This window comes from Rhamphochromis longiceps, linkage group LG1 (assembly GCF_057381845.1).
Source record: "Rhamphochromis longiceps isolate RC_006_pf linkage group LG1, R_longiceps_female_GT1.1, whole genome shotgun sequence".
Taxonomy (NCBI): domain Eukaryota; kingdom Metazoa; phylum Chordata; class Actinopteri; order Cichliformes; family Cichlidae; genus Rhamphochromis; species Rhamphochromis longiceps.
Window position 1 is genome coordinate 37,089,124 of NC_140557.1, and position 12,938 is coordinate 37,102,061.

General features: G+C 40.6%; 2 protein-coding genes across 2 annotated transcripts; both read right to left on the reverse strand.

Annotated features, from left to right (window-relative positions):
• Positions 1 to 587: 587 nt before the first annotated feature.
• Positions 588 to 4,178, reverse strand: foxr1 (forkhead box R1). Its single transcript, XM_085412576.1, has 7 exons — positions 3,784 to 4,178; positions 3,539 to 3,631; positions 2,679 to 2,908; positions 2,222 to 2,290; positions 1,189 to 1,316; positions 778 to 1,010; positions 588 to 616 (listed from the first exon to the last, which is right to left on the reverse strand). Exons 1-7 carry the CDS (start codon positions 3,938 to 3,940, stop codon positions 588 to 590), a joined length of 939 nt encoding a protein of 312 aa, XP_085268702.1. The 5' UTR covers positions 3,941 to 4,178.
• A 720-nt stretch (positions 4,179 to 4,898) lies between these two features.
• On the reverse strand, positions 4,899 to 12,492 carry atp6v0d1 (ATPase H+ transporting V0 subunit d1). The gene is made up of 8 exons (XM_085408109.1): positions 12,293 to 12,492; positions 11,097 to 11,268; positions 10,680 to 10,858; positions 10,108 to 10,187; positions 8,660 to 8,737; positions 8,333 to 8,509; positions 8,078 to 8,155; positions 4,899 to 5,979 (listed from the first exon to the last, which is right to left on the reverse strand). Exons 1-8 carry the CDS (start codon positions 12,417 to 12,419, stop codon positions 5,818 to 5,820), a joined length of 1,053 nt encoding a protein of 350 aa, XP_085264235.1. The 5' UTR covers positions 12,420 to 12,492; the 3' UTR covers positions 4,899 to 5,817.
• Between the last annotated feature and the right edge of the window lie 446 nt (positions 12,493 to 12,938).

Sequence of the window (12,938 nt, forward strand, 5' to 3'; positions counted from 1 at the left end):
TGCCAGGTAGGATGGATTCCCAGAACACCGGAGTAAACGCCACTGTTTTAAGTGTCCTATCAACACAATTTAAAAACTGGTGTATAGTTTGAAGTCCACACGTTCGACCCAATAATGATAATTTTAAAAAAAAAGAAAAAAAAAAAAAAAAAAAAAAAAAGCAGCATGTGTAAGATACACGTACTGGAAAATTTACTAGGACTCCCCTATCATGCAACTGTCTTTTTTCCATCAAACACTCATTAAAACAGCAACCTACAGGTATGTTAGCGCACTCATCGCCGACTGTCCGAGGGAGGGGTGGGGTCACACGTTGAAACAGAGGCGCAAGGCAGCCCAGGCGGGGAAATTTTGCGACTCAATTTTTATATCTGATAAGAAAACTATTCAGATAGTTATGTGGTGAATGAACTACAGTTACACTTTCAAGCACCGCATCTGAAATTCAAGCACTTTTCAAACCTTGAATTTGGTTTTTAAGAAGACAGATTAATACATTTGGACTAATGAACACTGCATCAGATGGCTCTTTTACACCACGCTTTATTATGCTACTGTTTAATGCACATTTCCCCCTTTAACTGAAATCACATAGGAAATAAGCTCCGAATTATATCTGAAACAAAAAGAAAGCAGTTACACTCAAAATAAGTTTTATTCCAAAGCCATTTCTTTACATACGTGGTACTAAACTGAGTTCCTTGCCATTATCTTACCAGTTCTGACAGTAAACTGGAGCTATGAGCTTTCCTCACATTAAGATTGCCTTCCATTTACCTGGGTGGGACATGCTCTTCTCCAGCTGCTTTAAAGATTCTCCTGTCAGCATGTTGATCTCATCCTTAAGGCGCCGCTGGCCATCTAAAGTAAGGTGCCAAAAACATGACTTCCTCTTGCCATCTCTGCACAGCTGGTTGCAAGTTTTGCGAAAACTGCTGTTGAAGCACAAGTTGTGTCGGATAGTGTTCTTCCAGCCGTCTGGAGCCGTCTGAAAAAATGGGAAGTGTTCTCTGGGAACAGGCAGAGATTCACATCAGATAGTGCAGCAGTTTTATCCAGTTCAAACATAACTTAAATGAAAAGGGACCCATCTGATGTTTTGAAAGACTTAATCATGCCTGATCAGGTGTTTCATTTAGCATGCAAGGTGAAGTAACCTTGTGGGCAATTAGACAATCAAATCCTAACCTGGTGAAATTGTAAATCTGCTGGACTTTGAAGCTCCCTGTATGGCTGCTCTTGAGCGCCAAGGCAATGAGGATGCAGTAATTCACTGGTGGACGGGGCCAGCAGCCTGGTTTAAGAGGCTTATTGTCCTGAAAATTACACACACACACACACACACACACACACACACCATTTCGAGCTGATTGGAGACCAAAACAGCCAATCACATTTTTTTTGCATCCAAGTCTGTGATTGGCTTGTTTTGTGGCACAAATATAACAGTGTACAGAAAGAGTTGAACACGGACGGGCAGAAATGTTGAGAGTGCAAGCAACACATTGCAAGCAAGCGCAAATGCAAAAAATGAGCGAGAGGGGCTGTTGTGTGTGTGAGATAGCAAACACTGAAATGCATTTTTGCACGCAGCAATTTTGTTTTAGCTTTTCTTCACTCAAAATTCCTCCTATAACAGAATCATAACTGTTTTTAAATGCAGTTAGAGCATAAAGATCACGACCAGCCAAAAAAAAAAAAAAAAAAAAAAAAAAAAAAAAAAAAAAAAAAAAAAAACCAAAACATGCATTTAAAGCTTCATGATTACAAGACTGACACACACACACACACACACACGTTTAAAATTTGAACACGCACAAAAACTGGGAGTAGTTAAGCACTAAAGAAAGGAGCAACTAGAATAATGACAATAAAGAGAAACACTGAGAGCCTAGGGCATTTTCCCAATTATTCCAGAATATGTAGATGCAGTTTTATTGGGACTAAGGAAACTGTCTCTCCAAAAATGCCCATTTATACGCAGCCACGTCATTGACCTCGTCTCAGTTAAATTACATTTTACACCGAATCCTAATTTGTTTTAGTTCATTAAATTCCTCCAAAACACTGTAGCTTTAATTGAAAATGTTCTCATTTTAATTCATTTGGACAAAAGCCTGTCTGAGGAAAAAAGGGTCCTCAAGACTTCAAAAACGGCGAGTAATGAGCTGCCTGCATCCCACTGAAGGAAACTGGTTCAGGTCTAAGATATTGTTCTCACCCTGGGCTTTATGGTCCTCGCCTTACGTCTGCTCTTGACGGGTTGAGAGGAGTTGACATCATTCTTGACCTAATCAGTGATTGTCAGATTGACAGTTAACAGATACAGGTTGTTTCAATCATTACAGGATTTTTAAATCCAATGTTCTAAATGTGTATTTAAATAGATGTAAAAGATGTGGAGACTGAAATCACTTTTTGATTAGTTACACCAAATAATGAAAGACTGGGCCTGTGACCCATGTTTATTGGTCAATGGTAATGCATTTGGTCTTTAATGCCTTGGGATAGCCCATGAACACAAAGGTTTAATCCTACGCTTACATGTTAAATCCAGAAAATAAATGAAGTGTTCATTGAGACTGCACAAACACTCAGCACTCTAACAAAGTAAGGTTGCCGCTGCAAACAGAAACAGGTGATGCACAATAGAGTGGCTGTGAGCGGTTAGTGTGTACCGTGTACTCAGAAGAAACTGATTGCACCAGCTCCCCCTGGAGAGGACCATCATGGCAGGAAAACACCTGGCGCTCTGCTGTCAGTGGACATTGGGTCTCCAGGAGCCTAGTTTGGCTTTCCTCAGCAGGTTCACACACAGGCCCCACGTCAGCATTAATCTCGTTGTACTGGATCGGGCAGGCAATGTTGGGATTCACCAGCAGCCACAGGTTTGGTTTCACAAAAGTATCTGATGCACAGAAATATTCAGTTTGCTACAGTGATCACTTAAGAATAATTTCTCCAACACATGAAGCCAGAAGCATAAAAATCAGAGGCAAGAGTGTCATGCGGATGCTCGTTTTCCAGATAGGACATTAAAAACCACATTCTTTGTAACAGTTTCCCCTCCTTTCACAGTACACACACACTATAAATAAAATAAAATTGGAAAGCAGAGTGGTGGAGCAAAGTTTTGACAAGCAGGCATCTGCTGTGTTTGTCCGTCACTGTGCATTGGCCCGATAAAGGAAGGATGTAAATGCATACTGGTAGGCTACCAAAGCTGAGCATGCAACACTCAAGCACACGCATACAGCACTGTAGTGGCAAACAAAGCACAAATAATTTCAGTACGGTAACAGAACTGCATCCTTGTGTATTAGAAGAAACGTGCTTTTAGGTAGAAAATAAATAAAAGGATTTCAATCAAATCACACACTTCAGTGTGTAAAGCAGCCCAACGTGTGTCCTAAACTGACTGTTTGTCATTTCATTCAAACACTACACAAACCACATTTACAAAGGCAAACTAAGAAACAGAGTGATTGGAAGGAGTCATTCAGTGCTGAGTTATGGGGTGGGACTCAATGCAGCTCACCTGATGTTTTATCGTACCAAATAAATTCATCTTTCCTTTTCGAGGTTCTTACAGAAGGCCTCTGGACCACATACTGATCACTCACTTTGTCATCTGTCAGAGACACACAAACACACTAACACACAAAATACACACCGTCTGATCTTCAGATTTAATTCCTTCTGAAATGGCAAGTCAAAACTGCTCATCCATATGACATGAATAAAGAGCAAACACTACTGAAGAAAAAAAAAAAAATCCATCACCATGATATAACTGGTCAGTGGTTGTAGCCAGTTTCAGTTCCTTGTCCATATCCCAGTCAGTCAGACCAACAGAGCAATGCAGGTCAAAGAGTTGTGCTTTGGTTTTAAGCTGTAAGGTCATAGCTGAATGCATTTCAGTGGTTTGGTTCCTCTCCATGTAACAGAAGCTCTTAAATGTGGGGACCTGCAGACTGTCTATACAACAGCTGGAGCTAAACAGCCTAATTGGACACAATTAATCCTAACAGGATGCAGCCTGTGACGATTGGACACATTTAGGTCTACAGTAAGCAGAAATTTCAATTCAGGTGTAAAAAGTCAAAGTAAATAACACCTTCCAAAAACAAGATTCTCAATCTGAATCAATTAAACAGCATCACCTGTATTATACATATACATATACACACACACACACGCGTATATACATATATATATATATATACACATATACATATATATACATATGTATATATATATATATATATATATATGTATATACATATATATATACATATATCACATTGTTGTGACGTTATTCTTTTGCGCGCCAAGCCATTCGTGCATTTATGAAATTCCAATGTTGCAAGGACAATATCAATTCTGCTTGCTGTTTATTAAAGGGTTACGGTTAGGGTCAGGGTCTGTTGATCGGCGGACAGAGGCGGTTTCAAGCAGCTTAAGTACAGTTTTTTGTTTTACGCCAGTTTTTCCCGAAGTCGCAAAAGTATGACGTCACAACATTCTGATTGGTCACTTGCAATGTTGATCCTGGAACAACATTTAGTATGATGATCTGGGAACAACACCAACACGAGGATATCAGATCAACCCTCTTAAACTGAACACAGCTCTGCCTGCTTCTGCTACGTGTGAACGACTTTTTAGCTGTGCTGGTCTACTCTTCACAGCCAAATGAAGTCGGATTGCCTCTGTTAATTTAGAAAACCAGCTCTTGCTGAAACTGAACAAAAGGGTGACAGAAATGCTAAGAGTTTACCTTAGATAGATAGATAGGTGTGTGTGTGTGTGTGTGTGTGTGTGTGTGTGTGTGTGTATATATATGAGGAAATTCCATAAATTCTATCCGGTGGGAAATTTAAAAACTCAAAATAATGTCACGGTTCCTCGAGGTCTACAGACCTGCATTAGTCTGTTTATTACTCTGTCACATTTACAATACACATTTCACAAATAACAGATGAAAACAGTAATAAATCCTTTACAGCAGGAGAAAACAAAAATCAGATAGTCATCATTAAATATCTATTTATCTTTGTATACTTTAAACATGACGTCTGTCATCCATACGCCCCGGATACTGACTCATTCCACTTTATTCACAGAATCTTCATGCTGGATCAGGAACACTGAGCACAGAAGTTCCTGTTCAGCCGTTTCATTTTCAATATTTTAGAATATACTTAGACAACAAACCAGGAGGGCCTCACACATTTCACTCATTGGTTTTGACAGAAAATCACACTGACCACCAAACATGCTGAGAAAATGTAGCACTACCAACAGAAATCCACATTAAAGACAACCTGGAGGGATGTTTTCATGTTTCAGCACTTGGAGCTGCACAGGCTGAGACAACGTACCGTGTCCTTAGTTTCTGGTCATATTGAATTGCAAATTCTTCCACTGCTGTTTTGTTTTGTTTTTTTAAAAACAGCTGCCGCGTGCAACATAACACAAGGATTGGAAGCAAGTGTTTGAAAGTCAAATAAGTTTAAACAAAGATGTTGCTCTGACAAACCAGAATCATGTCATTCCTTTCTATTAAACAAAAAAACCAAAAAAAAACCCCCAAAACTACAGTACATCCTTCAGTTGTATTTTTGTGTGTTGGATCATTTAACTTGACAAGCAAGAAAGGAATACACACAACAGCAACTGTTGAAAACCAATTTACACCTACGAGTGAAGAAAGTGGGACTTGAGCATCAAACCATCTGGGCCTTTATCACCAGGCTGTGACTGTGGGGAACAAAAAAAACCAACTGAATGAAATGATGGTGGGAAGAAGACTGCTTAGAAGATGGGAATATAGTTGTCGATCTTGGCGCGGTGCCGCTGGGCAATGCACTCGGCGATCCAGACGATGTTCCTGCACTCTTGCTCCTTCAGCTTGACGTAGGCGTAGAAAACACTGAAGTGGAACTGGTTGAGGAAGGCCAGCTTATTCAGCTTCACCTACAAACACGAAGGAGGTGGAAAGACAAGGTTAGTACTGACGTCAAAGAATAAAAAATGAAAACAAAAGACGTGGTTAAGGTTGACACAAAGTGATCCAACTTCAATCTCTCAATTAGCTCAACCCAATCTTTTCTAAACTGGCAGTTCAGTTTCATTTATATTTCAGATACTCAACATTGCACAGCTTGTCAGGTATTCCTTTACTCAAGATGCTGGACCAAGCTTTTTTTTTTTTGCACACATTGCAACTCAAGTGAAATGGTAAATGGACTGATTCTTCTACAGCACTACTCTGCCAGAGTGCAACATTCACCCATTCACATGAGCACTGTCTAACTACTACTCACACACATTCACACTCTGATGGATGCATCTGAGAGCAACTTGTGGTTCATATCTTGCCCAAGGACATTTGGCATGCAGACTGGGGAGAGCCAGGGATCGAACCGTCAACCTTCCGATCAGTAGATGATCTACCTCCGGAGCTACAGCCGCCCCACATGTCAACGACTTTACATGACTTCCACACAGGAAACTAAACACAAAATCCCAAACACCATAAATATCCATGTTGTCTAACAAAAGCAGAAATTTGTTAAAATCTAGTGTAAAAGGTTCTTAGTCTGAGTGACAATTATGCACATTTGTTGATTTTTCCTTTAAGCAAAGCCATCCTGTAACAACACTATGATAATTATAAGAAAGGACATTATTTGAAGATGCTCAAAGTTGTAAATAACAGTTTTTTTTTTCCAATTGTGGCACTGATTGGCTGAGTGGCAGTCATCTTTTCTGCCTATAGAATAAACTAGTCGACTAATCATCACTAGTCTTTATCAGACGTACCAGTCGTTTAATGGTTTTACATTGACGCCCAATGCCAGTAAATGTTATGCAGGCGTCTGCCACAAGATGAAGCTTCATTGTTGAGAAACAACATAACTCTGTTAATCTAGGCCTGATCGCTTGTTAAGACTATTACTGTTAGTTCTTTTAAAGGTGAAAGATCGCGGATACAAACGGAAGAAAAGAGCTTTCTCCAAAGGATGGATGGGCTCTTCTTTAGCACAGGGTAGAGCCCAGCTGAGGCAGTCGCTTCTGGGTACGATGTTCCGACCAGGCACGTCCTACCGGGAGGCGGCACTGGGGTACACCCAGGACACGCTGGAGGGATCATCTCCCTGGGGTGGCCTGGGAACACCTCAATGTGTACTCACTACGTTTTCACAATGCGCATCATTCATAATGCGCCACACTTTACCATTGTTAATTTGTCATATTTTAATAATAGTTGAATATCTTTTGTAGTAACCATAAGTATCGTCTTGATGCATGCTTGATCATCCAGGTAAGTAAATCCCCAAAGGTCGATTCTGTTCATCTGGACGTTTTCAGTGGGAGAAATGCTATGACCAGGTGGAAAGAAACAACCTTTGTATCATGTTTAATATTGGTTTATGTGTTTTTCCTCACTGTCCTTTGGAGTATAACACGTAATGCACAATGTGGGGTGCTGCACAGTTAAGCGGCATGATTCATAATAAAAGAATGTGAATAATGGTAACAAATGGCTTTATTTTGAGCATTTCTGGGGTTCTCAAAACCTGATATCGGAGTGTTCTAGTTGGACAGTCAGATTTTTTCCTCCCCTTTTACTTTCCTGGCTTGGAGAAATGACGGGCTTCAGACCTGGAGCTGTTCCAGCAATCATCATGGGGATGTGAGGTGTTTGGATAATAATATGGACAACCTGTGTGAGGCGGTTAAGGCTCTCACACAGTCAAATAGTTGGATGTGTGTAGTGTTGCAGTGAGACGCAGCCACACTCACACCATGTCGTGACTGTACTGGCTTTACTGGCATGTAAGAAATTCTGCTGTATGAAATATTCTGAAGGCAAGACAAATCACTGAAAATGAATCTAATAACCACACATACAAACCTGCATTAATCCAGCAAAGTTAAAGTCAGCATGCTTGAAATAATAACAGCTTTGAACAATTAGTTCAAATGTAGAGGTCTGTGACTATTACACGACAGAGGTTAATACTGGGTGTAAAAAGGTCTTTGTGAGTGAGGGATGCATGTGCTTCACCTCATGCTCAAAGAAACGGTCCTCCAGGGTTTTATCTCCCGGGTTGCTACCGGCGCCCTCAAACAGCAGCTTGTACTCCTGAAAATGCAAGAACAAGTTTATGCTTTAACACAGACGTTAAACTGAAAGATTGAACCTCGATGGACAATGACAGACACCAAAGCACAAACTGGAAGATAAAAGTGAAAACAACTTGAAACATATGAGTTCAATGATGTTTCTATGGGGAATTCTGCAGGCCATTTCTGAACTTACAGGGTAAAAATCAGCTACAGCCTTGACCTGCTCATAGTCATCGGCACGGGCCAGCTGAGCAAGGCCTTCTGGGTAAAGCTTGCCACAGTGGGGAAAGAGTTTGGCACGGTCCTCTTTGGACAGCTCTGTGCCAAATGAGTTGATGGTGATGATGAAGGCTCTCCTGTCAGCTTCAAACTGCAGATACAGAGGCGAAGAAGAACAGTGATGAGTCAAGTTAAAGATGCTTCAGTGTCTTCGTGAGCAAACCTGCTCAGTGATAAAAGACCTCCCAGAGAACCAGAAGGAAGACTAGTGACACGTTCCTAAATCAGACTGAGGCCTCACCTCCAGAATAGGACACATGGTGTCAGCAGTCGTTCCTCCCAAGTTGGAGCAGAACTTGTAGAAAGCCTCCAGATAAGCCTGAGAGAACAAAATCTACTTAACGTATTTTACATGACAACTTTACATAAATACATAACAATTTCATGCCAGTTCTGAATTTAAACTATGTAACAACTAGTCTGAGCTTGGAAAGAAAAGCGTCTGGACTTCTTTAAGTAGCTTGAAGATGTTTCACCTCTCATCCGAGAAGCTTCTTCAGTTCTAAGGTCAAATGGAGAGTCCCAGATTTAAGCTCTGTGGGGGTAACCCACCGAGAGGGACAATGGACCCCCTAATGATCCTCTACCTAATCACATGAGCCAAGGTGTGAAAACGGGTGTAGGTCACAATCAGCCAAGGTTTCGGGTGAGCTCATTGTGAAACCTGGCCCCACCCCATCATGTGATCATGTGAATTGTGACCGACACCCGTTTTCACAACTTGGCTCATGTGATTGGGTAGAGGATCATTAGGGGGTCCATTGTCCCTCTCGGTGGGTAACCCCCACAGAGTTTAAATCTGGGACTCTCCATTTGACCCTAGAACTGAAGAAGCTTCTCGGATGAGAGGTGAAACGTCTTCAAGCTACTTAAAGAAGTCCAGACGCTATTCTTTCCAAGCTCCTTAGACTACGATGACCTGGATGACTGAGAACCTTCACAGATATATAACAACTACTTTTAATGCTTCCATTAAATATTAAAAATATCTCCAACTCCCACGGGCACAAACTGGTTAACTTGTTCTTACTGATACAAAATCAATTGTCAGAAAATACCACATGCTTTACCATATTCTGTGTTTCTCTGCCCATAATGATTTGGCCAGACTGGCAGACTAACGGGATGTTCACAGGACATTGGTAACTTGCAACTTAATACCTCCTGGTTATTCAAGTGAAAGCTAGAAGTCTGACAATTTCTCACAGAATCACAACTTATCTGCCCTCAGCTTCCAGACCGACATCCACAGGACTATTAAAACCGTTTATTCTGTGACAAACGCTGGAAAGATTAGGAGCTACAACAATATCTGCAGTTGTCTACTAGAACACAACTGCCAGAGAGTTAATTAAAGATCTATACAACGACATGTTGATTTATCAGTATTAATGTTTAGGTTGGAACAATTGTGCTCGACTACTGCTGATCTTAATTATTTAATTTTAATTGGTTTTTGACTTGTTCTTCTTCTGTTGGAGTAATTATGGTCTTTGAATTTCTGTTTCTTTAACTGAGTTAACTTCTGAGTTTCAGCTTTTACCGTCACATTTTTGCCTTTTTTGCTGTCATTTTATTTATTCACTTGCTTATGTGGACAGATTATGCTTTTTGCAACACATTGTGATTTCACCTGGAATGACATGCACTGTATAAATAAAGCTTAGCTCAGTTATTAATAAACTCTACCTTGTAAAGGGTGTTACGAATGATTTCAATGTTCATTTCATCCAAGTCCTGCTCAGATATGCAGTCCTGGAAGAACGCAGCTATTGAAAAGAGAAAAACAAAAAAACAAAACAGAAATCAATATTTAGTGTTTTCCTCAGCTTTGGCACCATCTCCTGTTCAACATAAGACATCACAATTCAGGTTTTACACCCCTGCTGGTTGGTATGATAAACAGATGTCACTACAAATGTGTCGCATACAGACAAACATTATGTTACTGCTTTGAAAAGTGAAAGCTAAACGCTACACCGACTGAAGGTGTGTGAGAGTTACCTTGACCAAATGAGGGTGACAACTTTCAGCCAAACTATAAGCGAGTCACGTCTTTTTTTTTTTTCTTTTTTTTTTAAAACAGGAAACCAAAGAAAGAAAATTAATAAACTTTAAAAGGGCAGAGAGCCACCGTTGTGAAAACCAATTTGAGTTTTAGATTTAGGGGAGTGATAAAGCTTTTTTTGAGGGCCTGTTCTTATTGCATAAAACCCCTGAATATTATTATGATGATGAAAAAGTCATATACAGATATTCACCCAGTGGTGTGTCCACAAGGATGGCATTGTAGAGCTCGGCGGGGGTCTGCGCAATGTTGACCGCCTCCATCTGTTCAAAGCTGCCCAGCGGGTGACACTTGGGCACCAGCTCAGAAATGGCCCGCTGGTGCAGAGTGCCCGTGATCAGCAGGATGACGTTATCGATCATATAGCTGTAGCTAAAGCCCAAAGGAAGGAGGGGAGGGATCGTCACAAATGTTCTACACTGTTATACTTTATAGAACAGAGATGTTACTTTACCGATTAAGGGCAAATACTTTACAGTACTTCAAAGTACTGCAGTGTCTACTGTTATTTACATGACAGTGCCAAATTTTAAATTAATAAATAATATGATATTCAGAAATTGTGCTAACAGACGTCCGTACTCAATTCAACTCGACAGGTTTAGCTTACGTGATGAAGTCCATGAAGCTGGCCAGCGGTTCATATGACTGGTTTCTCATGTGGCGAAACTCCACCACCATCTTCTCCTTTAGCTTGTCGTCAATAACGGACACGGTGAGAGGAGACGCCTCGTTTGCCAAGAAGCTGCCATAGTCTGTGCTCTGCAGGTGGAGCTTCAAGTCTGAAGGACAAACAGTTAGTCAGGACTCTATTATTCTAAGGATTAAGTTTGAAACTAGAACTGCTAAAAAGGTGTGGCTATAAATCTAGTTTTATATTAACATACAAAGAAACATATAGTTTCTTTGTTTAGATGCTGGCTAATACAACAAAAAGCAATATGAAGGTTTCCCCATAATGTTACCTTACTTGGTTATTTAAAAATTGTTAAATGTAGACTTGCAGTGTTGTACGGCAGCTTTTATTTTCTATATAGAATTTTGCATTTCACTGACAAGATATTTTTTTGTCTTTTCAAACCAATTTCTCAACTGATTTGCGGTCCAACTTTCAGCTGCAGTGCCCCTGCATTTGTTGCTGTTCCTGTCTCTCAACCCAACTGCTAACTTGACTAGAAATTTGGCTACCTGGTCTTGGTTGTGTCCTAATCTGTCTCACGTTCATAAGTCTCTCTTGGAAAATAAATTTTAATCAAACACGTTGAAGGGATTGTTGTAATTTGACGCTGAAATGTAACTGAACTGAATTCATCCCTGCCCGCTCCGTGCAGGTGAGCATAACACAAGAAGCGTCTGCTATAAGAAAATCTCAGTTAGCTAGTATTAATTAGCAAGATATGAACCGAATGGTCACAGAAAAGGTAGAGAAAATGTTATTTGTTTGAAGCATCGATGTTAACAGGAACACTGTAAAATCTCTTCTGACTATAATTTCACTTCCCTTAAAACTGGGAAGTGAGCAATAAACAGCAATATAGCCGGCCCTTGCTTGGGTTACTTTAAGCTAGCTACGCAGGATACAGACATATGACAGCAAGCTTGACGAACACAGTCTCAAATAATTTCACTTTAACGTGTGGCAGTTATCGATGTTGAGCTTGGCGACTAGATTATAACAGAAATTGGGACGACTTATATCGACAGTAAAACAGAAACTAACGTTTAACAGCTAACTAGCTTTAAGCTCTAGCTTGTGGAACTAGCTGGCGTCTAGCTATTAGCCGCTAGCTATCCATTTTAACTCACCTTCCAGCGTCTCACACTGGACGAGATTTAAATAATCCGCCTGCGACAGTATTCCAGCTTTAAAACCTCTCACCAGCCCCTCCAGGTAGCCGTTATCGACATTAAAATAGAGCTCAGAGAAAGGCATCCTGTCCGACCGTCAGATCCGTCTCTGCCACAGGATTCACTTTCAGTCCAGCTGGTTAGCACTAGCATCAGCTGACTGAACCACGTGACAGTCATCTGATCAGTCACCTGCTCATGATTCCATTACTGTATTGACAAATGACTGTAGCTGTTTGTATTCACAGTTTGCTTTATTACCAGCTCTGTTTCCAAAGCACATGATATTTATATTAGTTTTTGCATTACAATCCACACAAATAGAGGAAAACAACATGAGACCAAGTCTGTCACAGTCAACAAGCTGTTGTTGTGGCACCCTGAGTATTTTGAGCATCAAGAACAAGGTCCCCCCATCATCTTTTTTTGCTATTGTTGTGACAATAGTTTGCATCATAGCACAGAGCAAAAAAGCTCATTTGCTCCCACCTGATGTGATGTTAGGGCGATATTTAGTTTCGCCAGTAGGTGGCAGTGGTGGCTCAGATAAACGGGTGACTGGCAAAATTTACGGTGGCCCCTAGAGACAAAGCACGTACAAACT

Excerpts from the sequence above, each read along its gene's own strand:
- foxr1 (XM_085412576.1), bottom strand. The coding sequence starts at position 3,940 with ATGGAGAGGAACCAAACCACTGAAATGCATTCAGCTATGACCTTACAG. Across the intron at positions 2,291-2,678 it reads CAGTTTCTTCTGAGTACACG|GTCAAGAATGATGTCAACTC; the intron begins GTACACACTAAC and ends ATCACTGATTAG. Across the intron at positions 617-777 it reads GAAGAGCATGTCCCACCCAG|ATATAATTCGGAGCTTATTT; the intron begins GTAAATGGAAGG and ends TTTTTGTTTCAG.
- atp6v0d1 (XM_085408109.1), bottom strand. The coding sequence starts at position 12,419 with ATGCCTTTCTCTGAGCTCTATTTTAATGTCGATAACGGCTACCTGGAG. Across the intron at positions 8,510-8,659 it reads CCATGTGTCCTATTCTGGAG|TTTGAAGCTGACAGGAGAGC; the intron begins GTGAGGCCTCAG and ends CTGTATCTGCAG. Across the intron at positions 8,156-8,332 it reads CTGTAGCTGATTTTTACCCT|GAGTACAAGCTGCTGTTTGA; the intron begins GTAAGTTCAGAA and ends TTGCATTTTCAG.